Genomic DNA, 24,535 nt, shown 5'->3' with positions numbered 1-24,535 from the left:
ACCCTTCTACTAAAAAAAAAAATAAAATAAAAATTCTTATGTTTAAACATAGTATCTTGTATTTCAGTTTATGTCCATTGCCTCTTGTCCTGTCACTGGAAATCACTGAGAAGAGCCTGGCTCCTTCTCATTTACTCCCTGCCATCTGCCATCAGGTATTTATACACGTTGGTAAGATCCCCTAAGCCCTCTCTTCTCCAGATTGAATGGTCCCACCTCTCTCAGCCTGTCCTCATGTGAAAGCCCCTGAATCACCTCTGTGGCCCTTTGCTGGACTCTCTCCAATATGCCCATACCTTTCTTGTACTAGGGAGCCCAACACTGAACACAGCACTCCAGGTGTAGCCTCACCAACGCTGAGCAGAGGGAAAGGATCGCCTCCCTTGACTGAGTAGCAACACTCTGCCAAACACAGCCCATGATACTGCTGGCTGCCTTTGCCGCAAGGGCACACTGGAGGTTCACGTTCAACTTGTGTCCACCAGCACCACATGGGCTTTTTCTGCCAATCTACCTTCCAGTGGGGTGGCCCCAGCCTGTGCTGGTGGACGGGGTTGTTTCTCCCCAGGTGCAGGGCTTTGCACTCAGTTTTGTTGAACTGCATGACATTGCTGTTTGCCCGGTTCTCCATCCAATCAACATCCCTCTGGATGGCACCACAACCATCTGGTGTATCACCCACCCCTCCCCGGTTTGTATTATCTGCAAACCTGAGGATACGCTCTGTCCCATGATCCAGGTCATTAAAGAAGATGCTAAACAGCACCGGACCCAGAGCCAGGTGTTGGACGCACACTGCATTTGAACACAATCCCATGAAGGAACAGTGCATCAGAGTTAAAAAGCAAATTTCTGTCTGTGCATTTGGCTGCCACCTCACTGACAAGCCTCAGTCATGCTGTTATCCATGCTTTTGTCAGCATGAGCTTGAACTACTGCAAAAGTACAGCCAGCTGCTTTGAAGCTCTGCAGTAATACCAGGTGGCACAGTGACTGACGCTATTGCCTTCCTGTTGGAGAGAAATGGTCATGTTGCAGTGGTTCCAACAGACAGGATCTAACCTGCTGACTTTAACTGAAAAACTCTTAGATGCTTTGGGACTTGCTTACATAAGAGGCCACTATTTTCCCACTCGTGCACCGATTTCACTGGCTAGAGCATTCACATATATGTTGACTATCTAGTAGAAAAAGAGGATCTGCTAGCAGGCAAGTTTCTCTGAAAAAGCTTCAACAGCTGAATTTGCTGCAATGTGGGACCTGTGTGGATTTGGGTTGCTTCTGGCAAAATTGTCTATTTAAGAAACAATTTGGGACAGAGCTGGATTGAGGATCTTATTTGAAAGTCCCAGGAGATTTTTTTACATGATTACATGCTGCAGTAAAAGAGATAAGTTTGATTCCTTGCATAAATTATGACTATTAATAACTGAATTATAAATTTAAATATTAATTATTATAATGAATCCTTTAGTACCTAACAATTATAGAGTGTTACAAACTCTGAAATAAACACTAGAAGGCTCTAAATAAACAACATATTTGAGGCCTGAAACTGGCATTTTTTCTTCCGTAGTAGGAGACCTCAGGGAAATAAGACTTCAAAGCTCTGGATTTTCATTCAAACAAGCACCAAAGTAAGTAAGAATCAGACCTTGAATCCCATTAGATTTGGTCCCTTCTGATGGAATTTCCACCCTTCTATCGTGCATTCTTCTGCTTCATTCTTCTCATTCAAATTCTTCTTAAAGATCCTATGTACTGGTGCATTTTTAGTCCTCTCCCACATCTGATTTCTCTTAACTGACTTTTATTTTGTGAACTAGCAGTTCACTGTATTTCCTTTCTTATAGTTTAAGCAAGGAGGCTCCAAGATACAGAAGGGCTCATGTCACAGTCCTTAAAAGTGTATCCATACTCCCATTCTATTTCTGTATTTAATTCTACATTCAACACCTTTTTTTTTTTTATTTGTCTTTGATCCTGCTCAAGGCTCTCACAGTCTGTTTTACTTGGCTGTGAAGAACCATGCCCACATGTAGCATCAAGGCTGAAAGAAACTACAGAGCTGTAGCTAGAGTGGGGCTGGAAAGAGTCTGCCAAAGCAAATATAGGGCTGCCAAAAGAGTTCTCCTCTGAAGAATACTGTGTTTCTCAATAGTGCCTGCCTCACAGCTCAAACTAGGGTTAGGATTAGCACTAGCACTGAGAGAACAAGAAAGCCTGATATGCAGCTGGGATGGGGCTGGCAAAGGAGAAATGGGACTGCCAAAAGAATTCTTCCAGTAATATTAAGGTTCTGGACAGAGTCATGTCATAAGCCTTCGGCTCAGCCTAGGCTTAGGGTTAGGGCTGGTGGAAAGGAAAAGCCCAAAGCTCCAGTTGGAGTTGAGCTGCCAAAGAAAATGAAGGGCTGCAAAAAGAATATCCCCCCGAGGAACTCATAGTCCAGGGAAGTGCTGCAGTGTCTTTCCTAGGGCTCAGTTCAAGGTTAGGGTTAAGCTTGAAAAAAAAGCTCAGAGCTCCACTTGAAGCATGGCTGGAAAGAAGCTGCCACTAGAGAATTAGTTTAGCCAAAAAGGAGATGTTTAGCCCCTGAAAGGGCTGGAGTGCCCAGGGCAAGGGTAGGATTGCATTTCTGCAATTTATGTACACAATACCGTATTTTGTTGTTTATCTGGCATGCAGGCACCTGCCTTAAAGCAGGTGTAATATATCCACATGGAAGAGAGGTATAAATCCAAGGGTAAGTTAATAAAGGGAGAGGTTTACCTCCCAGTTCAAACTAGTCTGCTCTGCCAAAAGGGAAGAAAATTGTAAACGTCGTGAACTTCCTGACACCCTGAGAAGGGCAAGGCTTAAATTCACATGGTGCAAGTGGCAAAGGTGACAAAAAGGCCATGAGCAGGGCCAAGGCACTGAGACACAGGCCACAGACACCGCCAGCAGTCTGGCACGCCTTCAGCCACAGCTGGTGGTCCACCGCGGTCGAGCTGCCGTGGCCACCAGAACCCGCTGAGGTGCGCTGCCTGCCAAACCTCTCCTCCTTGCCATTTTAAACTCTGCGTCAGCAATCGGAGCGGCTGACAAAATGGAGGGGGGAAAGCGCAGAGAACAAGATGGATTGTTACACTCCTTGGAGGTAAAGTTAACTTTGGAGGCCTGGCTCGGGCATTTTCACACAGCTCATGCCACCTGCTGGCAGGCCGGCGCAGCTGCCCGGCAGGCAGGCAGGCCCAGGTCAGCCCCGCCGCCCCCGGGCAGGGCAGGCAGTCCGCCCTGAGCGGTGGGGCCGGCCCACGAGCCGGGCATCACTGTGTCTACGTGTGTGCACCGAGGGCGCCGCGGTTACAATCTGCAGAGGAGCTGGGGCTTCGAGACCGTTATCTGCAGCAGCCAGGCCGGCCCGCTGCCGGCTGCAGCTCGCCCCGCGGGGGGCGGCCTCCCCTCTCCTGCCGGAGATGCGCGGGCAGCACAGGGTGTGCGGCCCAAGCGCCCGGCGGCGCCCCCGCTCGAAATGGCGCCGCCGGGGGTGAAATGGCTGCTGGTCAGCGCTGTTCGCCTCCACCTCCCGGTGGGAGCGGCAGCTGCACCGCGGGCAGCGCCTGATTTACGGTCTGCGACATGCAGAGCTGCGTCAGGCAGAGCGCGGCTTCACGGAGCTTCCAGAAGCTTCCCCGCCCTTATTAAAAATGGCTGCCGCGGCCGTCCCGTAGTCTGCGAAGCGTCGCTTCACCCGGCCTTCTCGAGCCAATGGCCCTTGCAGGCTCTGAGTCACGTGGGGTGAGCGAGCCAGTCACCGGGAGCGCGCGGCGCAGCCTGACGTCACTGCGCTGCGGAGGCGCCGTTCCGGGTTGAGGTGCGCGGTGCCGGCGAGGGGCCGGGCGGGCTGAGCAGGCCGGGAGCGGCGACGCAGGTGCGCGGGGACGGGTGGGGGGCGGCAGCGGGACGGGGCTGCGGGCGCCACGCTGGGGTGCGGCGGCGGGCCCGGCGGGGGGCGGGAGCGGGCTCTAGGCCCGGGCCGAAAGTGAGTGAGGGCCCGCGGCCCGGGCCAGGCCCGAGGTGGGCGCAAGCCGCCTCCCTGCCCCCTCAGGGGTCCCCGCCGCCCTGCCCAGCCTGGAATGGGTTTCTTTATGCTTCGGTGCAGCAGTGGCTTCACAGTGTTTCCTTACTGCTGCGTTTTCCAGTTAATACGCTGGAACGTTGATAGTGTTTCGTTTTATTTTTAATAGTGTTGTCGTTCAGCTTTGATCTTAATCTAATGCTTAAAGTTGTCTTGGTTCAAATATCAGTTTCAAAAAAAAAAAATCAAAATCAGTTGTCATTGTAAGTTACTGCAAATGGTGTCATCCCAGTGGAAGAGTGGGGTTTAGTGGCAGAAACGGTGTGTCTGAAAGTACTTCCACTTATAAAAGCAGGATTTCATAACCGAGTTTCAAAGCAAAGTCACTTTTTCTAGCAGCAGGATCATTTTCTCACTTTCACTTCTTTGTGGTTAATGCTAGCTGCCCGATGCTGTGGGTGCTTGTTGTTCAGGCATCTTTAAATTTACCTTTATTTAGAACGCTCTTAAACTATATTGGACTTTGTACACATAAACTATGAACAGCTTGAAGAAGTGTATTGGTAGTTGGGGTGTCTTGTGATATCAGAGGTTTTATATAGTTAAAGTGTATGTAACTACAAGGATTTGAGGGGTTCTGTGTGTAACATGTGCACTATTTGTGGAAGTAAGCTAGCAGTTTTAATGCTACCTATTGAATACACAGGCAGGTGTCTGCTTGTGCTGTCAATTTGCCCATGAGTGGCATTGTTATTCTCTGGTCAAAACTGTGTAAGATGACCTGAACTTGTTATTATGGGCTGTGACCTTGACTGAATGCTATGTCCATAAAGCTAACTAATTCTTCAAAGGATAGCTTAAAACCTCTCAAACTTTTTCCACCACTTGTGTTATGCTATTTACTCATTCAGGTTTATACTTAATAGAAATTTATGCAGATTTGGAGCATCTTTTTGAACATCTGTTTGGAGGGCAGAGTACTCATGCAAGTGTTACATCTCAAAATGAAAGTTAGTTGCCAAAGTAACTCAAACATAAATACCTAAAGAGTCCTGATGTAATTTATGTGTATGAAAAGGGGTATGTCATCCTGTTTTCAGGTAAGTTGTGAGAGATAAGACTCTGGAAATAGAAGACAAATATAGATAGAACAGAGTTAAAATGCATATTTAAGAAAGTCCCGGATCTTATTACAGTACTCTAGTGATAATGCCATTTCTATTATAGGCTGTAGTATAGTTGAGAATAAGTAGTAAGTTGTTTGAAAACCACATAACAAAATAGTAAAGTTTTTTTTTTTTCATGTACTTGTAGGAACAGTGTGTTAAATTATCTAAGCAACCATGCTGGCTGCAAGGCTAGTATGCCTGAGGGCATTATCCTGCCAGACTATCCGCCCCACCATTACTCAGGCTTCCCCAGCTTTGAGGAACTCCAATATAAAGGCATACAGGCTGTGGCAACCTAACCAGGTAAGGTAATTCTCTTTCTAATGATTCTGACTGCTGATATTTTAAAAGGTTGAGTGTTTTGTCAGAAGAATTGCTTCACATGGAGTACCTGTTTTGAATGATCATGAGCCTTCTGCTTGTTTGAGGTACCTGCTCTAATTTACTGAAGGAAGAGTGTTATTCAATTAAAAAACAGGGTTTTTAAGAGCAATTAAAATATTTTCTATTGCAATGACTCTTTTCCCATTGAAATTACTGGAAAAAAGAACTTAAAGGAGGTAGTTAGCAATGGGCAAGCCTTACTACGTAAGGTGAGAAGAGCATAAATTCTTGTCTGACCTCCTCCTAGCTCCCTGTTTCTGAGTTAGATTCTTAAACATAATATTAAACTAAAAAAGTAAAAACTTTCTTTTCAGAGACTTTAGTGATGTTTTTACATAAAAAAAGGCCTTATGGCCTTGTTTAGTATAGTGGGACTAAAGTAGAAGAAATACAAACTGAGAACTTCAGCTTCTGAAATTCATTGCACTGGTTCTGTAATTCTAGAATATGTGAATGTTATTCATAAAGCTTCCTAAACTTTAATGTTCAGTTGTTTTCCTTGAGCTCAGTTGCTTCATGTCTTTGGGAGGTAAGCATGGATGAATAAGACTGTAGCAATTTTAAGTGTAGCAAGTAAATTGGTAAGAAATGTCTTCCTATTTTATTCATTGAATCTTTCTTATGTTATTTCTGAATCTAACAGTGTTATGCCACCAGAGTAAGAACCGGTGTAAGGCGTGGAAAAATTGGCCAGGAAATTAAAGAAGCAGCATTTGAACCATCTGCAGAAACAGCACTTAAAGGTAGAGTAGCTCTGCTTTAAATACTGAGACTCTTTGAAGCGTACCTTAAAACTTCCTCAAAGGAATTAGTTTGCTTCAAACCATTAAAGAGACTAAAAATATTGTTTCATATGTAAGTTTGCTTAGTGATCTCCCTCAAATGATTGGAGACAGTTTTTCTGCTTGTCTTTCCTTGTAAAGTTTATAGCTGCAAATATGTCATAGTAGAGAGAAATTTTTTGTTGTCTCTAAGCTGCTGTTGAGAACTAAGTCAGAAATGGTTGTCACTTAATGGAGACTTGGTTGCAAATATTTAAAAGTATGCTAACGCTTGCTTTGCTACATCTACTTTGTATAGTGTTTAAAGGAAGGATTTTTCTACAGCATGTACAGTTTCCAAAGCAAAATTTGTGATGCTATGGTTATGCAAGGCATTGGCTTAGTGTCCTTGCTAGTACGTCTAGTGTAGATACTAATTTCAGGGGATTACAAAAGGATTTTTTAGATGGCAGTGTTCAGGAGAACACTTGTATATGTCCTGTAGCATTGAATTGGCAAATGGAATATACATAGATTGGCCAGATAGTGTCTTGGTTACAACACATTAGGAAAATGTGTGGTCTTATACAACCGAAGGTATTTGGCCTCAGCTGCTCTTACTTCAGTAACAACTGTTTTATGATTGATATTTATATTTGTAGCAGTAATCTGATATGTGGCACAGACACTATGTCTAAAAATCAGACAGTAGAAGCCAATAGTAAATCGTGTTGTTGCCCGTGAGCTTTGGAAATCCCTTTTTTAAATTGATCTGGACCTAATTGCTACCAAAGAGCTCTTGAAGGAGCAAGCATTAAGGGCAGATGAATGAGAGGAAAGAACACAATGTCTAGTTTTTCTCCTGTTTTATAGCGAGTTGAGTAGTGAAGTAGTATACTAAATCAGCTGACAGGGGAACTCTTCTGTTGGAGAACCTGTTAACTAGTTTTGTGTTAGAATTCCTGTTACTGTAATGAAGGTCAGTAAACCTGGTGTGTTACTAGCTGGTCTCTAATTTCTTAACTCTGTTTTACAAAGTTACATTGTGTTGGTAGGCTGAATGTAGAGCTTTTCACATGTAACTCTTTGAGAGCTGGTAATGCAGTGACTTGAAGTTACGTGGAGCTTTAAGAAAGAAGCCTAACATGGATCAGCTATTGCAGATACAACAAAATGTGTGTGAGGATGTTATTAACTATCCAAGAAAAAGCATTCATAAGAGCGTGGATTTTTTTTTTTTCTTTATACAGTTGATCGCCTGGGGAAATTTATTGTTGCTGGAGGGGCTGCTGTTGGCCTGGGGGCCCTCTGTTACTATGGAATGGGCATGTCCAGTGAGATTGGAGCTATTGAAAGAGCTGTGTAAGTAAGATGGCTTACTGTTTTAAGTAAAGAGTGCGTTAAGTGAATCTCCCTTTATGTCCATCTCTTTAGCTGGTATCACCCAGTGTACACATAGCTTACACTTTTTTTAAGCTCTGAACAGAAAACCCCTGCCTCTGTACAGGATTTTAAAGCATATAACTGAAAGCAAAATTTAAATTACCCAAGCTTAATTGGTTATTGACTTAAGTGAGTTCCTTTGTTTTGCTAAATTTGAAATTTATTTCTGAAGAATATATAAATATGTCTTATGAGGTGTGCCACAGATAATTTATGAAGGGTAGTCTTCTGTAAAATATATTGTTAAGGCCACTTTGCCTGGTATTCCTGTGAGACTGTTCATTCAACTTTAATACAGCAGTTGGAAAGAGTCTCCTTGGAACACACTACTTATCTTGGCATAAGCCCTGCTCTAATAAATGCTTTGCTTAAAACTTTTTTGTTGGCCAAAAAGCAATACACCAACCTGATTCTGATGGCAAAACCATACAGTTACTTAAACTTCAAAGGTGGTTAGTGATAAGCATGGGCTTGGGAGAAATGAGTGCTGAAGACATTTTGCTTTACTTTGCCTTTGCACTTAGAAGTGACCATCCGCATTCATGCTGAATGCTTGCTAGTTGTATTTATGAGAAGCTTTTCATTGATACAGCTAGATATTTTTTTTCTCCACCAGCCTTGAAGTAATGGGTCAAAAGAGTAACATGGGAGTGAATGCATGCACTATGTTTGGTGTTAGCAGGGAAAGCTTCCTGTCCGTAGCATGACCAGATCATACTGCAGAAACTCTCATTCACATCTAGGTCTGTTGCTATTGTTACAGCTCTCAAAATGACATTCGTGTCTTGTGATGTCAGATTATCATGTGCACTGTGACTCAGCAATTTGCGAGCTGCTCGGCAGGCTGCTTAGTGCCCAGGATATGTTCTGTAGACATTTTTCCTTAAACCGATTTGTTACATATACATATGCTCTGTTTTTCCATAGTTAAAAAGCATTTGTTATTGTTTTCCATGTATGCTTCCTCCTTAGAATTGAACTGTAATTATCAGTTTGTTATTTGCAGTGTTTCTAGAGAGTTATGTTACATTAGATGAGTGAGATTTAAAGGTTCAGCCCCCTGTTGTAAGGTAAACTCATGGCAGAAGTTGCTAGACCATACCATTGTTATGAAACCTCCCTTATATCCATAGCTATGAATATATTTAACAGCTCGGTTGTGTTTTTAGTTGGTCTTTATTTTGATGTTGGTAATTGCACAGCTACATATGACTGGTTATTTTTCAGTATTTGGCCGCAGTATGTCAAAGACAGGATTCACTCTACTTACATGTATTTTGCGGGAAGCATTGGCTTGACAGCACTCTCTGCTGTAGCAGTAAGCAGATCTCCGGCACTCATGAGCCTTATGACAAGAGGCTCCTGGCTGGTAAGCTTACGTCCTAAATACAGAAACATTTACTGAGAAAAGACCCCAGATGTGATGGGTGATATATGTGAATGTGATATATGTTGATACATGAAAATGTGAAATGTAAACTACTTGTTGAAAAGTAAGGCAAAACTTCACTTAACACTAGTGTGATTAAGAATTTGGTGATTCTAATTATATGCTGACATGCACCTTCTACACTTTTTTGATAGTTTGTCAAAGACAAACTGCGTGAGCAAAAAAAATGCTATGCTTTCCTTACCAGCTATATGCCATCTGAGGCTAATGACACTATTTCTGCTATTTGTGTTGCTTTCTGAAAATGGAAACTGAGGTCCCTATACGTTCTTGCTTCTCCCAGTGCTCTTCTGCATAGCTCTTTGAAAGCTGTCTCCTGTTTGCTCAGGCTGAAATGATACTGGTAGGCAAATAACCCAGGCAAACTGCTAACAAAATGTGCCTGCTTAGTACGTATTCAGTGTGTTAAGTGGAGTGGAATGATAATAGATAAATGCCAACACCTAACATAATTTTACAGAGGTTAATTTAATAATGTGTCCTTGGTGATAAATAAAAGTTGTAAATTTCTGACCAGTTTGCTAGCTGCTGGATGATTCAGCTCTGAATCATCAGTAAGGGGAGGCCGTGAGGTTTAAAAATCATTGATAATAAAAGCATGTGAACTGAGTATTGGCTTTGGGTGGAGAAATGTACAAGAAGAAAGGCAGGCTGGCATTTTAGGTACCTTAATGAGGATTAGAGTAAGGGGTGGAACCATATGTTTTCCTTCTCTTACCTTACACAACTTAAGAGATTGTTGCCATCTTACTCCTAAACTTGGATTCCTAGAAGACTGAGTAAAAGTAAAATTGGATTTACTGCAAGCAAGAATCTGCAAAGATTTGACTGTAACCTTACAGAAAAAAACCTGATAAATGCTCTAGTTATGGATTAGGTTGCTCTTTTCAGAATTATGCTATTGACTTTTAGACTAGGAGGTTAAAGTGGAGACCGTAAGTCCTAATGCTAACTTGAGCCCTGCAATGCTGCTTTTACAGGCAATAGGTGCAACTTTTGCAGCTATGATTGGTGCTGGAATGTTGGTCAGGTCCATATCCTATGAAGATAGTCCAGCAGCTAAACATTTGGCTTGGATGATGCATTCAGGTATGTGATTGTAGAGTTCATTGTCAGGATGTCTGTGCTTCAGTGTGACTGGATTCTTAAAACTTTGACTTTAAGGTAAATTTTTATATACTGCTGTAAGAGAGTTGAATTTTTTCAGAGACCAATGAGAACTCTTTAATGTCAGGAAGATTTTTCAAGTGTCCTTAACACAACTCTGATTTTTCATAACCTTATAAAAGTCATGCTCAAATTAAACTTGAGATACATATATGCCACGCTGGATGGAACTAATTGGTTTCATAGCTGCTTGGGTTTCGTGACTGCTTTCTGGCAGTGTAGCTCCTGTAAGCACTGTTGCCTACACTTACCATTCTTCAGCTGTACAGGATAAGAAAGTATTTGACTTTCTGATGAGAAAAATCAGATTTTAGTATTAAACTTAGGTACATGTTCCCATCAGGTATGTAAGCTGTGAGTACAGATCAGTTTCTTACTAATGATACCTACTTCAAATAACAATGGCTGTAATTTTTCAAAACTGTTTTGCCAGAAGTAACTTGTGGTTCAGGAAAGACATGTGGATGTTAGGCACTGGAATCATATTTGCCTCCTAAGAGCTAACATTTCTACCAAGAAGAAATTGTTTTTATTTTAGTGATTGTTACTAAGTTAAACAACCTAATATGATATTAATGGACAAGGTAGAGGTTTCATACATGACTAACAAAAAGTCTGACTTACTTGCCTAAGTAATTATTTTAGTAGAAGTCTGTCCTGCTTTTCAGTGTTGAGTGCTCCTGTGGCTATTGTGTGGTTGATTTGTCCATACCAAGTATCTCTTACCAGCTCTTTTTTGAACAGATAGTATGTTGACTTTTGTTAGTCTTTCTTCCAAAGACCAGCTCCCTGAAGTACTCTGCAGAACTAGTTAGAAGTAGGTCATGGAAATTAAGGTTGCTAATTTATTGTGTTCCCTTCTAGATAGGTGCACAATCGAGTGCATTGGTATTTTGTCATGTAAGTAGACTAGTTTGGACCATGTTGTCTGACTGGAAAAAAAAAAAAAAATTGTTTTGGCAGGTGTTGTTTTTACCGGAACTGTTCCAAATCTTAATGGGTGTTGTTTTGTTTTCCTTTGGCTAGGTGTCATGGGTGCAGTGGTGGCTCCTCTAGCCTTCCTGGGTGGTCCTTTGCTGATCAGAGCTGCCTGGTATACTGCTGGCATCGTCGGAGGGCTCTCAACTGTGGCTATGTGTGCTCCAAGCGAAAAATTTCTGAACATGGGAGGACCACTTGGAATAGGCTTAGGCTTTGTTCTTGCCTCTTCAATTGGTAAAATACTGTTTAATACTGTCAGATAAAGTAGGTTATAAACTTAAGCTGCTAAGGTGCATCTCATGTTCAATTGCAGATTGGTCTGTCCAGTTAAGGTTTGCCTTAAATAGCCTTTGCAACTCTAACACAGCAGAAAATACTCTGTTAAATCTGTTCTTGAAAACAGACCTGAAGTTACAGTTCTAGCAAGTTTAATCTGACAAATGGCCAGTAGTGGTGGCTTTTATTTTTAGTTACTGCCAGTGACTAGAGAAGGCACTAGACATGATCTTAGTTCTTGATCCACTTGTTATTCTCCCTTATGTGTTTCTAGGCATTGTTGTAGTCCTAGGGACAGAAGTACTGTTCAGAATTACTGGATCAGGTTGTATATGTGTTTTGATACTCTTGGTATCAATGCACCACGAATTGAGAATTGAATACTCATTGAAAAACATGTACTGCAGTAACTGAAGTTTGACGCAACTCGGAGTAGCAGGTGCACATAGTAGCGTTGTTTAACACTATTGTACATTCCTCTCCAGGATCCATGTTCTTGCCTCCTACTTCTGCCTTTGGTGCTGGCTTGTATTCTGTAGCTGTTTATGGTGGACTGGTACTCTTTGGCATGTTCCTGCTCTATGATACGCAGCATGTTATCAAGCGTGCAGAAACTATTCCATATTATGGAGTAACAAAATATGATCCAATCAATGCGTAAGTATTCTGCGTTAACACAGCTGACCTCAATGCCCGTGTAAGAATTTGCTTCAAGCTATATCAAAGTATGCTTTAAAAGCATCCAGACCTTTTGTTTACTGTTCAAAAGTGTTTTACTGTTAAATGTGTAGAATCACGGAGTTTAAAAATACAATGTGAAAATAGCTAGTGGAGCTAAAACTGAAACCATCTGCTTGAAATGAGAGAAATGGAGTTGAATGTGTGTTGTCTCATGCTTCCAGCAATACTTTCTGAAAAGTATTTTTGTTTTCTGAAGTATTGCTGGGAGAGTATCTGAAGAGATACTTCTGAAAGTATCTCTTAATATCAGCTGAGAAGAAATGCTAACTCTTTCATAGTCACTTAATATTCACTAGTCTTTGTCACTAAATAAAAAAGCTTCAACAATGCGATAGATAGGGAAAGAAGGATTAATTGATTCTCAGTAAAGACCAAGTCTGACTAACAAGTAACTTGCTTGTAAATGTTGTCTGTCTGATCTTAGGTGAATTGTTCACCTCCTTGATTCTCATTTCTTATACTTAAAATAGAATAATACTTTCTTCAAAATTCTTGGAGATAAACATATAAAAATATAGCATAAAAGCAGAGGGCTACTGTATGACAGCTGTATACTGTCTGTTAATAGACTTCTGTAAATAGTTCCTACTGGCAAAGATGATAGAACCAAGCACCGAGGACAGTCATAATTGAGTTTTGTTACAGATGTTTCATGAAGGCTTTTAAAAATGAAGTATAATGGTACGAAACACCAAATAATGCTATTTCTGTTCAACAATATTAACTTCTATTTCCTATGTCCTAGGTGCATGGGTATCTACACAGACACACTGAACATCTTCATTCGGGTGGCCACCATGCTTGCCGGTGGTGGAGGTGGCAGGAGAAAGTAAACCGAGGCTCCTCTGCAGCTGTCTGACAGCCTACCTAGTGCACATACTAAATAAAAATTCATGGTTACAAGCAGTTTTACTGCAAGTCAGAAATTTAAAGCATTTCAGCATATTGTTTCAGTGCAATGTGATTCAGACTTAATAGTTTTTCTTCAAATACTTTCCAGCTCTGTGTTTAAAATAGTGTGAACTGCTTCTAATTGTACATTATTTTGGGAAAGTAAATTATTTTTAATATATGAGTAAAATAGTCTTATCCGCTTTTTAGTGGGTTTGACAGCAGTTCAACTCTTTCTTTTTTTTACTGTTACTGCATAGTAAAGGAAGTAATTTCTAAACTGGTATCCCATATGCAGATAGAGACACAAGCTACTTCATTAAATGCTGTTGAGATGCAACAGTTTTCAGTTAAGATTGTTTAAATGATATTTTAGTGACACATTAAGATGAACTGAACAAATTGGATATGGCACTAAATACAGTAATGACTTCTACCTGGGCAGAAATTTCAGAAAGGTTTAAGCAATTGTCAGAAATGCATTGGATTTGACAGGTGAGGTGACCAAAGAGTGTAAAGGAGACGAGATGAGGAAACTGTGGCATCTGTCCTCTATGAATTTCAGTCTCTTTTTGGAGTACACGTGAGAACTCCTTGCTTTAATGTTGACTGGATATAATAGCTGGATTCTTTCAATACTAGATATATCAAGCTGTTGAATAGCAATAGAGGTGCGTCTTTCTTCCAGTGACTAAAATTTCAGTATTGCAGGTGAAGCCTTGTCCTTCAGAAGAGCTCCTAGTGCTCATCTCTTACAAGCTTGTACAGTTGGCACAGAAAGAGGGAATTGAGAATGGCCTGCTGTAAGCCCAAGTATCACAAATTTACCATAATGTTGTATGCTTTAGTCTGTTTATACCTCTTCCCCAAATTGGTACATTTAGCTTGGTCTAAAAGAGATTTCCCTACCAGTGAAATTGATTTAACATTAAGAAATTTGTACTTACCAAACTCTGTTGCTATATGTTGGAATAACAGGTGAATTCTTGGGCACAAGAAAGTTTTGAGCTAACGTCAACAACTCGGACTTTCGATTTCTGGTAAATATGCTATGTTTATGTATTGACTTATGGAACAATAAAATTCTAGCCTCACAGGTTGCCTACTCTCATTTTCCCTGTGTTAACAGAAATATTTTAGTACCCCCTGCACCAATAACTTGGTGAAGAGTACTATAAATTTTTATTTTGGCTACAATTTCCTTTCTAATAGCGTGCATATTTCTCTCTAAAAAAATCCACAAAGGTGCTTTCTAGTTTCACTGGCTAGCATCTTTTTGGGGATGTATCCCAGATGGAAGTTGTTGATCTACACTTACTTCAAGTGGTTCTGTTAGTGTAACCTGTTGGCTACTGATTGCAGCCAGTGCTGCTTTTACATCCGTCATACTGTAGTATTTTTAGTCTCTTCAATCATAGGGAAGAAACTGGATTGCAAAGGACCTTGTTGCAGCCTCTTTTGTGCCCAGAGATGATATGGCATAATCTAGTTCCTGGTGCTATTACAGCTCAAGGAAAAGAAACTGTAGTACTTAGATGGAAGAAATCTCTGGATCATGTCAAGTGTAAATAGCCTGTTTAGAGCGTTTTATCTTTTTAAGCAATTCCATATGCTTAATCAGTGTCTACATACTGTTCCTGTAGCTGAACACAGCAGTGTGCTCAAATTCTGAAATCTATGGGGAGCTGTCTTACAACATAATTCTAATACTTGTGCCTGCAATAAAAGAAAACTTGGGCCAAACTCCTTTTGTCTAGATTCTGATGACAAAGGTTTAGTGGTTGTAAACCAAGAGAGGGATTGTGGATTGTTTGAGGCAGTAAGGTGTAGAACACACTACTGAAGGGAGGTGTTTGCATGGAAATTGGGACCAGCAGGAAGGTCTAATAACCTAACAAAAATCAGGTCAAATAGTGCCTTGGGAAGCATGAGCACTCATTTGCGCTCAGGCTTCTGAAAAGATGTGGCTTGACTCCTGTGGATGAGAATATATCACTAGGAAAGTACTCTGTGCTATCTAGGGAAAAACAAGATATAGAGTTGTTCCTTTCCATTTGAAGTCTTAAGTGAAGAATTAAGGTTTATCTTATTTAAGAGAGCTGTCTGTTGGGGAGAGGTGAAAATCTAAAATGTGATAGTTTGATAGACACAAGAACAGGTGCCCATTTTTTCAGGGAGAGCATTTGAGGGCTTGTGTTGGCCTACTGTCAGGCTACTCTTGGAATGCAAATAGACAACTTGAAAACTTTCTAGAACTAAAAGATTGTTTAGATTTATCAATAGAACTTCTTAGGGTGATGTTACTGTAAGCAATTTATTTTGGTGGGGTTTTTTATCCCCTCAGTTGGGAGGTCTAATTGTAAAACGAGATTATTTGAAGTAGGTATTAGGATCCATTAAGTATGTCTTGCTCAGCAGCTTTGAGAGTAAATACAGCTGAGGAAGAACTTTTTTTTTTTTGGTCTCCTGAACACTGAATACTTTCAGAAGGAGAATTAGATGGTTTATATCACAGAATCATTCAGGTTGGAAAAGACCCTTTGGATCATCGAGTCCAACCATCAGCCCTACTCTCCAAAGTTCTTCCCTGCACCATATCCCCCAACATCTCATCTAAACGACCCTTAAACACATCCAGGTGACTCCACCACCTCCCTGGGCAGCCTATTCCACTGTCTGACCACTCTTTCTGTGAAAAATTCTTTCCTAATGTCCAGTCTAAATCTCCCCTGATGGAGTTTAAAGCCATTCCCTCTTGTTGTATCGCTAATTACCTGTGAGAAGAGACCAGCACCAACCTCTCTACAGTGTCCTTTCAGGTAGGTGTAGAGAGTGATGAGGTCTCCCCTCAGCCCTCTCTTCTTCAAACTGAATAGCCCCAGCTCCTTCAATCTCTCCTCATAGGATTTGTTCTCCAGGCCCTTCACCAGCTTCGTTGCCTTCCTCTGCACTCGCTCCAGCACCTCAATATCTCTCTTGTATTGAGGTGCCCAAAACTGGACACAATACTCAAGGTGTGGCCTCACCAGGGCAGAGTACAGGGGGACTATCACCTCCCTACTTCTGCTGGTCACACTATTTCTAATACAAGCCAGGATGCCGTTGGCTTTCTTGGCCACCTGGGCACATGTTCAGCTGCTTGTCAATTAGAACCCCCAGATCCTTTTCTTCCACACAGCTCTCCAGCCACACCTCCCCAAGCCTGTAGCGATGCATGGGGCTGTTGTGGCCCAAGTGCAGGACCTGGCACTTGGCCTTGTTGAAGCTCATCCCGTTAACGTTGGCCCACCGATCCAATCTATCCAAGTCTCTCTGTAGAGCCTCCCTATCCTCATGCAGATTGACACTACCGCTTAACTTGGTGTCATCTGTGGATTTACTGATGATACACTCTATGTCCTTATCAAGATCATCAATAAAGATGTTGAACAGAAATGGTCCCAACACCGAGCCCCGAGGAACACCACTTGTGACTGGCCGCCAACTGGATTTAGCTCCATTGACCACCACTCTCTGGGACTGTCCATCCAGCCAGTGCTTGATCCAGCAGACCATACGCTCATCCAGGCCATGGGCAGCCAGTTGTTCTATGAGAATTCTATGGGGAACTGTGTCGAATGCTTTTTGAAAATCCAGGTAGACAATATCCACAGCCTTTCCCTCATCCTATAGTCGGGTCACCTTGTCGTAGAATGAGATCAGGTTTGTCAGGCAGGACCTGCCTTTCATAAACCCATGCTGACTCGCCCTGATCCCCTGGTTGTCCATTATATGACTTTTAATGGCACTCAAGATGATCTGCTCCATGACCTTCCCTGGTACCGAGGTCAGACTGACAGGTCTATAGTTTCCCGGATCCTCCTTTCTGCCTCTGTTGTAGATGGGTATATCCTCCTTTTCAGATCTGTAAAAGCTGATCAACACTGGGTTAGATCCTCTAATTCTTAATACCCTGTTTCATACACTTCTGTAAACTGGAAGGGAAAGTGGTGGTTATTGGGAAGGTATAAACTCAGAAATCAAAAACTGAGGAGTAAAGCTGATTTTTTTTTTTTTTTCTTGAATAAGGAATGTTACTTAATTTATTTGCTGACTTGATTTTGTCCCTTCTCCTTAGGGGTCTCTTGTCCACCACGTTTTTGACGGTTAGTTATAAAGAAGTTCTTTTTTCCTCTTTTGATTTATTGTTGGGTCCAGTTGAACAGGATTATACATAACTGTATTCCTTTACTGACTTTCAGTAAAGAAACATTATAGAACTTTTGCTGGGTGTTTGTAAATAACTACTTTTAAGGGGAGTAAGAGAAATTGGTCACAAAAGCAAGGAAGATCAGATATTTTCGTGCTTTCCTTTTTTGAGTAAACAAACTCTTATTTAAGGAAAACACAGTTTCCATGGTTTTGAGTGAGATTTAGAAGTTTAGTATTAGTGAGAAGAAGCTTAAGCAGATGTTTAACTGACAACAAATACAGGAGAAACATATATTTGTGTGTAAGCATAGCAGGGAAAAAAAAAAGGAATCGTAAGTTTCATTAGCCAGAGACAGGACCGTATTAGAATCATGATAAAACAGGGTAGAACCCAGGAACACAGTTCAAGGGGGGAAATTCAAAAATTGCCACAGGTTAATGGAGTCTGTGGTTAGTTCTCTCAAGCCAATTTTGGATTTCATGCTATAGTGCAGTGGTTACTGGAAGTAACGTTTTGGTAGAAATTATGCAAGAGGTTGGGCTGGATGGTCAAGTTACGGCCTTTTTCAGACTTGAGATTTAAAGTCTGTTGTAATTACACAGTAGTGGCACTTGAGAGTCTGTTTCATCAGTTAACTGAAGCAAGTCTGGTATAAACACTTTATTCACTTGAACTGTAGTTGCATCCATGAATTATAAGGGAAGAAGGCGGTGGGGTGAGCTGGAAAAGGTTTTCTGTGTTTTGTTTGTTTTACAGACAGTAAAATTGAGAATCTACAGTTTGGTGGCTGCAGTGGATTCAATCACATTTGTAGCTCATACTGATAAAGGTGGACAAAGATCTATGCCATGTTTCCAGGTTGGCTAGTCAGGTAGTCCAAGGCAGCAAGAATTGCTTCAAGAGCAACATGGTTGATCTTTTGCCCATGTCCCCTTCCACAGTGGAGTGTGTGTGTTGGTGGCATCTAACTGGGGCGGATGTGGGTGTTGGGTGGGAGTAGTGCTTGCCTTGGCAGAGAGTGTGTAAGTACAATGGAGACAAAGAGCTCCACCAAAAAAAAAGCTAGCTGAAAGTGTAGTATTTCCAGGAGATACAGGAATTAAAAAGCTGAGCTCCCTCCTCAGGTTCCACTTGTCGTTCAGGCAATTAGCTAAAGTTCATTGTAAATGACACCTAAGATACAGTAGGAGAAATGGGAAGGCAGAAAATGTTCCTAAGGAAACTGGAAATGGAAGACTAGAAGCAATGAACTAGGATCATCCTCAGACTCCGAGAAGAAAAAGTCTTTAACAAATAAGGTCAAAGAATATACAAAATTGTAAGACAGAAGGGTGTCATGGGAGAGGTTGGAGACAGGAGATGGAATGAAAACACATTACTTATATAGCCTGCTAACCTGTGACTTTAGAGTCTGTCAGCTGGAAGTTTGAGGCATTTGTACAATAGTCTTCTTTAAGGCATTAATTGTATTAAAGGAGCAGTAAATGTTGTATTATGTCTTTGCAGTTGAAAAGCCGTTGCTGTTTGCCAAGGTGAATTGGGGTCTGGGAAGGAAATTGAGTGCAGACGTAGGTATTTCTGAATCATCCAGGGGAATAAGGGATGCATCCTTAGATTCACATCTCATACTTTATGCTCAAAAGCCACAAAGAATGTCTCTCAAAATCTTGAAAAAAGTAGTTTGAGTTCTTATCATTAAATTAAGGCATGCTCCACAGTGTCTTTTTGCACTTGCCGAAAAGAAACTAGATAAAATTGCGGTCCTCATAGAGTCATTATTTCTGGAGGTGGTATGCTAATATATTATAAAATTCATTAATATTTTCTAAAAATGAAGAATCTGCATTTTGTATATGAGAATTTCTTCTAACTGGGTTGAAGCAGTTGCTTGTGGCATAAGGAGAATAAAACAAAGGTCTTGTTATGTTTAGAGATAAATGAAACTAACTTCTGAGCTGTGAGAAACCAGGGAGCATTAAGAACTTCCAGGGTACAAAGTTAATTTAATTCAACCTAGACTAGTTATGGTGAACCAATGTAGTCCTCTGGGAGTATGTGCTGGCCTCGGTTACTGCAGGCTGTAGTTGTATCCACTGTATTAGAGGCAGTAATGACAGCATCAGGGATATGGTAACTAACAAAGACCAGAATGAAGACCAAGACTGAGATTATCCTTTCTTCCAGCAGTTTATGGTGAGTTGGTAATCACTTAGGAGACTGTCCTGGAGCAGGGTTTAAAACATCTTTCACGGAGCTTTTTCAGCAAGTGTCCTGTCACTCCTCAGTTTGTGCCCTTCAAGTAAAGCCTCTGCAGAGCTGGTGGCTGACGTGTCTACGAGTCTCGTGTGTGGTGTTTGTGGTCTCTGAGCTCTGTGTGCTCACTCTTCTGTCTCCACAGGTCACTCTTCTGGATAGCCTTGCTCTATTAAGGTGAGGCTTGTAGCTGTATTTATTTTGCTTGGTTTTAACTTTCCTCCTGCAGGCAATGTGGTGAAGATGGAATAACAGATGTGTCCCCTTTCCCCCTGGTTTCTTACATGATTTCTGTACTCTCTAGTCTTTCAAGGCCATAGATGTGTGATGAGGGCCAGTCTATGTGGTAGCTCTAGGCTTCTAAACAGAAAGCTTACTGAAACAAGGCAAGGCTTCAGTCCAAAAACATTTACATTGAATGCAGCACTAAGTGTGCTATGCCTGAGGGAAACGTTTTCTTCTTGTGGTATTCTGGTCCTCTAGTTCAAGCAAGATGTGATTTAGGAAACTGTTTTTGACAGCTAATCTGCCAGAGCTCACACCTCCGTGATGGGGTGATGAGAGGAGCTGTGTAACCTTCTCATTATGGAAGCAGATCTGTTCCCGCTGTGTGTCACTTCTTTCCCGAGTGGGGAAAAACACAGACACCTAAACAGGGAGGGTTATTCCTTTTGCCATTTACCATGGCTCTAAAAGATTAATTCTTCTTTCAGCTGCTGCTTGAGAAAGCACTTTTTCTTTGCTTTTTCCTTCTTTCAGAAAGATGATAGAAGAATACAAGACACTATTGGATCTTTCGTGCGAAATAACTAGTCTGGTTGCCCAATGCTTAGTTCCAGAAAACAGTATGAGGAAATGAAGTGGTACAGTGACCAGTGTCTGGGCAGGCACCTTGCTCTTCTTTTTCCTGAATAGATAAGGCATTTAATTCAGCTGGCAAGCCTCCAAAGCAGAAAATTCTGTGCAGCTGTCAGCCTCTAGGGCTTCTGGAAAGATTTTGTGATTGATCTGCATATTGATTTCTTTCTTAAAAACATAGATAAATCCTGTTTGTACTGATCTGACAGGAGGTGGTTTCAGGAATAGCAGAGGGAGTTTGTCCTTCTGAGTGGGTATAAATGCTGTTACTTGGCCTCTGCCTGGTTCTTCTGTACATTGTGGATATGCTGATCAATTAACACAACAAAAATAAGTTGGTAATATGAGGTCCAGAACTTGAACTAAGGTGTTTAGAGGCTAAGGCTAAGGCAGTCTGCATTTCTGTAGTGGTATGAGTTTCAACTTCTCTTCTTCCTGCCAGCTCATGCAGAGTTAGGAGCTGGCAGGAAGAAAAGACTGTTTCTCCTCTGTCTGAGGGGTATGTTCCATCGTTTGATTTAGTGTCAGCTGCTTGTGTCAGCTTGCATGAGCTAAAATCCCATGATCCAGTTCACTGGGCACCATTTCAATGCAATGAACACAGTCTGTCCCCCAAAGCATTTATGGTCACCTCAGTTATATTTATGTGACTAGGAAGAAGTGGAAGAAAAAACACATAACTTCATCAACAATGTTTTATTTTTAGCTAGAAATTTGATGGGATAGGAGAACTCTGCTGAAGCTTTTACTGAGAGTCCAAATTTTGTTTGAATCTGCCTCTGTACAGAGACAAAAATGATAGGAGAGTGAGTTTTTGCATTTCAGCTCAGCTTGTATTTCTTCTCATTCCCTTGGGGCTCAAATATAACTTGAAAACATACCTGGAATTTTGTTTCCTTACATTGTCTTGGGCAGGGGAGGAATCTGATAAGTTACTCTTGCTCTTACAAGCCCTTCAGAAATCCTAAAGGAATGTATTACTTTAAGAAATGCAATTGTTCTTGTTTGGTTTTGCAGTTTGGGGTGGGTTTTTGTTGTTTGATTTTTTTGTGGCATCATTTTTCTTAGAATAGATGGTGATGGATGAAGATGTATTCTACTGCTTAGGAGGAAAAAGTGATCTTCATCTCTGGACAGACCATCACTGCAGTCAGGAATAAGGTGAATTGGCAGTGATGGTAATGTATACTATCCTGTGTCCAGTCTTGGTGGGATGGTGCAGTGATTTTAGCCTTGCACTCAGTAAATGAAGACCTATAACTCAAAAACCATTACCTTGATACAAGTAGATTATCTCGCCTCTGCTATCTCACCATTGCAGTGGTGGTGAGTTAGTGTCTAGGAAGAAGTCCAGTAGTTCTGTAGACACCTAGACCACTGTACAATTTATGAAAATATCTAGCTAGTATTTTTCAGGGAAGTTACATTTAATCTTGCATTTTCCAGTTAAATATTTAATTCTATTTTCTTTTCCTTGATAGCGGTCAGCAGCTTTATTTTTTCCCCTGCCCAAGGCAAATTCCTTCTTGGCCAACTCATTTTCCAAGAAGATGATGTTGTCGCGCTATTTCTCTAAATGAAACTGTGGTAATTAAAAAACAGTTTTCCAGTAATTCTTTTTGGTGTTAAGATCACTAGCAAGAAGTGGGAATGTATAATATATTACAAGATTGCTCATTCATACAAAAAAACCCCACAAACCCCCTATCTTTCAGTTAAAGCTTAGCTCCTATGTACAAGTTAGTAAAAAGAAATGCCTTACAGTACTGCTAAAGATTTGTTCAGAAATGTAATGACAATGTCTGCAAGAGCAGACCGAATGGTGTCAAAACTGAGTGAAGGAATTAACAAAGATAGCATGTCTTTCTGAACCTATTCCCATTCATCATTGGCAGAGGAGAGGTGGTTAGATCTAAAAGTCATCACTCTGAGAGATGTTGGGGGTGTGTGAACGAGACATTTGTCTTTCTAGAGTGTGTCAGTTCTGCGTTATACTTGTGTTCAGAGGCTGTTCTTGCTTGGTAAGATGGGGGTGGGTGAGTGGTGGGTTAGTGACTGATCTCAGCCTTGTGCCAGCAGGTTGCTTGCCTTTGTGGCAGCTGGCCTTCCAGTGCCAGATTACAGGTCTGAACAGCCATCCCCACTGAGGGTTGCCACAGATTGATGTACTGTTTCCTGTGTTGCAAGAGCCTGTCTCCACTTTATTACGATGACTAAAGGTCACTGAGACAGTTGAACGTTGAAATAAAATCCAATTCTTTCTTAAATACTATGTAGAAGGGTTACTTAAACGCATCTTTATTTTCAAAATAAGTCCATTTCAAAATTTGAAGGGAATTTATGGCAACCATTTTTAAATTCTAAGTTTGCTATAAACTAAAGATCATTTATCAAAGAAAAAATAAGATGCCTTACTAAATTATTTTCAAATAATGAAGAGTTAAAAAAAATTGTCCTGCTCATTAATGACAGCAGAAATAGGGAGGAATCATCTTTGTCTTTTGGAAGAAAATTCAAGTTGTTTAAAGGCACCAGGCATACCAAGTCTTATTGTTTTATAGGTGTACTAGTATATAGGTTTCATGAAGGGCAGTGTATATTACCTCACAGCCTCCAGCAGTGTTAGAGGTGGGGCAAGCTGGATGAAAATTACAAAGCTAATTACATTAAATACTTTCATAAGGTGAGATTTAAATATCATTTTGTATTCTGCCATGCAAACTGAAAATATGTACATGAGTCAGGTCTGGCCTTCTTGCTTACACCAGCTGACCACGAAGAACACTTTCTTAGGAAAATAACCGATTCATATGCTTGTTAAAAAAGTTGAAGTAAAATATTAAAAATTATGCAGCTGCTTATTTAGATCATGATTTAAAGTAGAATTACTTGAAACATAATGGAAATCCTTAGAAACATCCGTTGTAGTCAATATTTAGGATCGGATTTTAATTTAATTGCAGGATAAGCATATGCCTTGTTTTTAATGTTCTTTAGCATACATCACAAAATAGGGAATTCCTGTAAAAGGTGGGGAATTTAGCCATATTCTGTTTACATATCATTGAATCATGCCTGGACCTGCAGAAAAATCCCACAGAGTTTTATGGTCATAATTAGTTGTGCCAGTTGTCCTTTTCATGTACATATAACTAACAACACAGAAGCGCTGGCTGTAGCACTGAAAAGGAAGGAAATGGAAAATTAGCAGGCGTGAGAAATGAGATGAATATGCTTTCAAGAACAGCAATTACAGAACTAGGTAGAGCGTGTTTGATAGCCATCTGAATGCGTGCCCCTTGGGAAAAGAAGGCAACATAGTCAAGGGCATAAGGCAGAGGAAGAGCTCTGACAAAGATGGAGTCAAGCACCCTCCTGCTACCACTATTCTGTGACCTATGAAGGAGCAGCAGGGATAAATCTTGGAAGGAAGAAAAATCAGCCCTTGTGGTAAAGGCAGGCATTTATCCTAGCCTAGGTAAGGGATAACTAACACCTGCATAGGATCTTGGAAATGGGGGGAGGAAAGAAGGGTAGAGTTGGTGACATCAAAGAATAACTCATCCTACCACAACAGCAAAGAATTTGTGAATGCCAGGGAAATGGGGATGGGGGGGACTGTCAGCTGTAGAGGCAGAAGTTAAGTGTGCAAAAATCACAAATTAAAACCTAATTCTCTAGTAGGTGAATCTAGTGTGTTAAAATTATGAATATTGAAAGCATGTACTGAGCTCTGTGAATGTGAAAAGAAGTGTTTGTATCTCCTTCAGGTATGCAAAAAGTAGTAAAGGCCATATTTTCTAAAAATTGATGTGACAGTAATGGTTATATCAACCAACATTGATGAACCTTTCCAGGGAAATAATGAATGTGTACAAATGTGAAACAAGATTAAGAGTGGATATT

At 41.0% G+C, this 24,535-nt stretch overlaps 1 protein-coding gene across 1 annotated transcript; it reads left to right on the top strand.

The window, feature by feature from the left end:
• The first annotated feature begins 3,768 nt into the window (after window positions 1-3,768).
• On the top strand, window positions 3,769-14,422 carry GHITM (growth hormone inducible transmembrane protein). Its single transcript, XM_074830487.1, has 9 exons — window positions 3,769-3,916; window positions 5,378-5,535; window positions 6,260-6,359; window positions 7,628-7,739; window positions 9,048-9,189; window positions 10,251-10,359; window positions 11,464-11,652; window positions 12,180-12,351; window positions 13,181-14,422. The coding sequence occupies exons 2-9, from the start codon at window positions 5,407-5,409 to the stop codon at window positions 13,266-13,268; spliced, it is 1,041 nt and encodes a 346-aa protein (XP_074686588.1). The 5' UTR covers window positions 3,769-3,916; window positions 5,378-5,406; the 3' UTR covers window positions 13,269-14,422.
• The last annotated feature ends 10,113 nt before the right edge of the window (window positions 14,423-24,535 follow it).

Source organism: Strix aluco, chromosome 7, assembly GCF_031877795.1.
Source record: "Strix aluco isolate bStrAlu1 chromosome 7, bStrAlu1.hap1, whole genome shotgun sequence".
In the NCBI taxonomy this organism is placed as follows: domain Eukaryota; kingdom Metazoa; phylum Chordata; class Aves; order Strigiformes; family Strigidae; genus Strix; species Strix aluco.
The sequence above is the reverse complement of the archived record's forward strand: the minus strand, read 5'-3'. Positions and strand labels throughout refer to the sequence as shown.

Coding starts and splice junctions, on each gene's coding strand:
- GHITM (XM_074830487.1), top strand. CDS start 5,407: ATGCTGGCTGCAAGGCTAGTATGCCTGAGGGCATTATCCTGCCAGACT. Junction 5,536..6,259: donor GGCTGTGGCAACCTAACCAG/GTAAGGTAATTC, acceptor TGAATCTAACAG/TGTTATGCCACCAGAGTAAG. Junction 12,352..13,180: donor AAATATGATCCAATCAATGC/GTAAGTATTCTG, acceptor CCTATGTCCTAG/GTGCATGGGTATCTACACAG.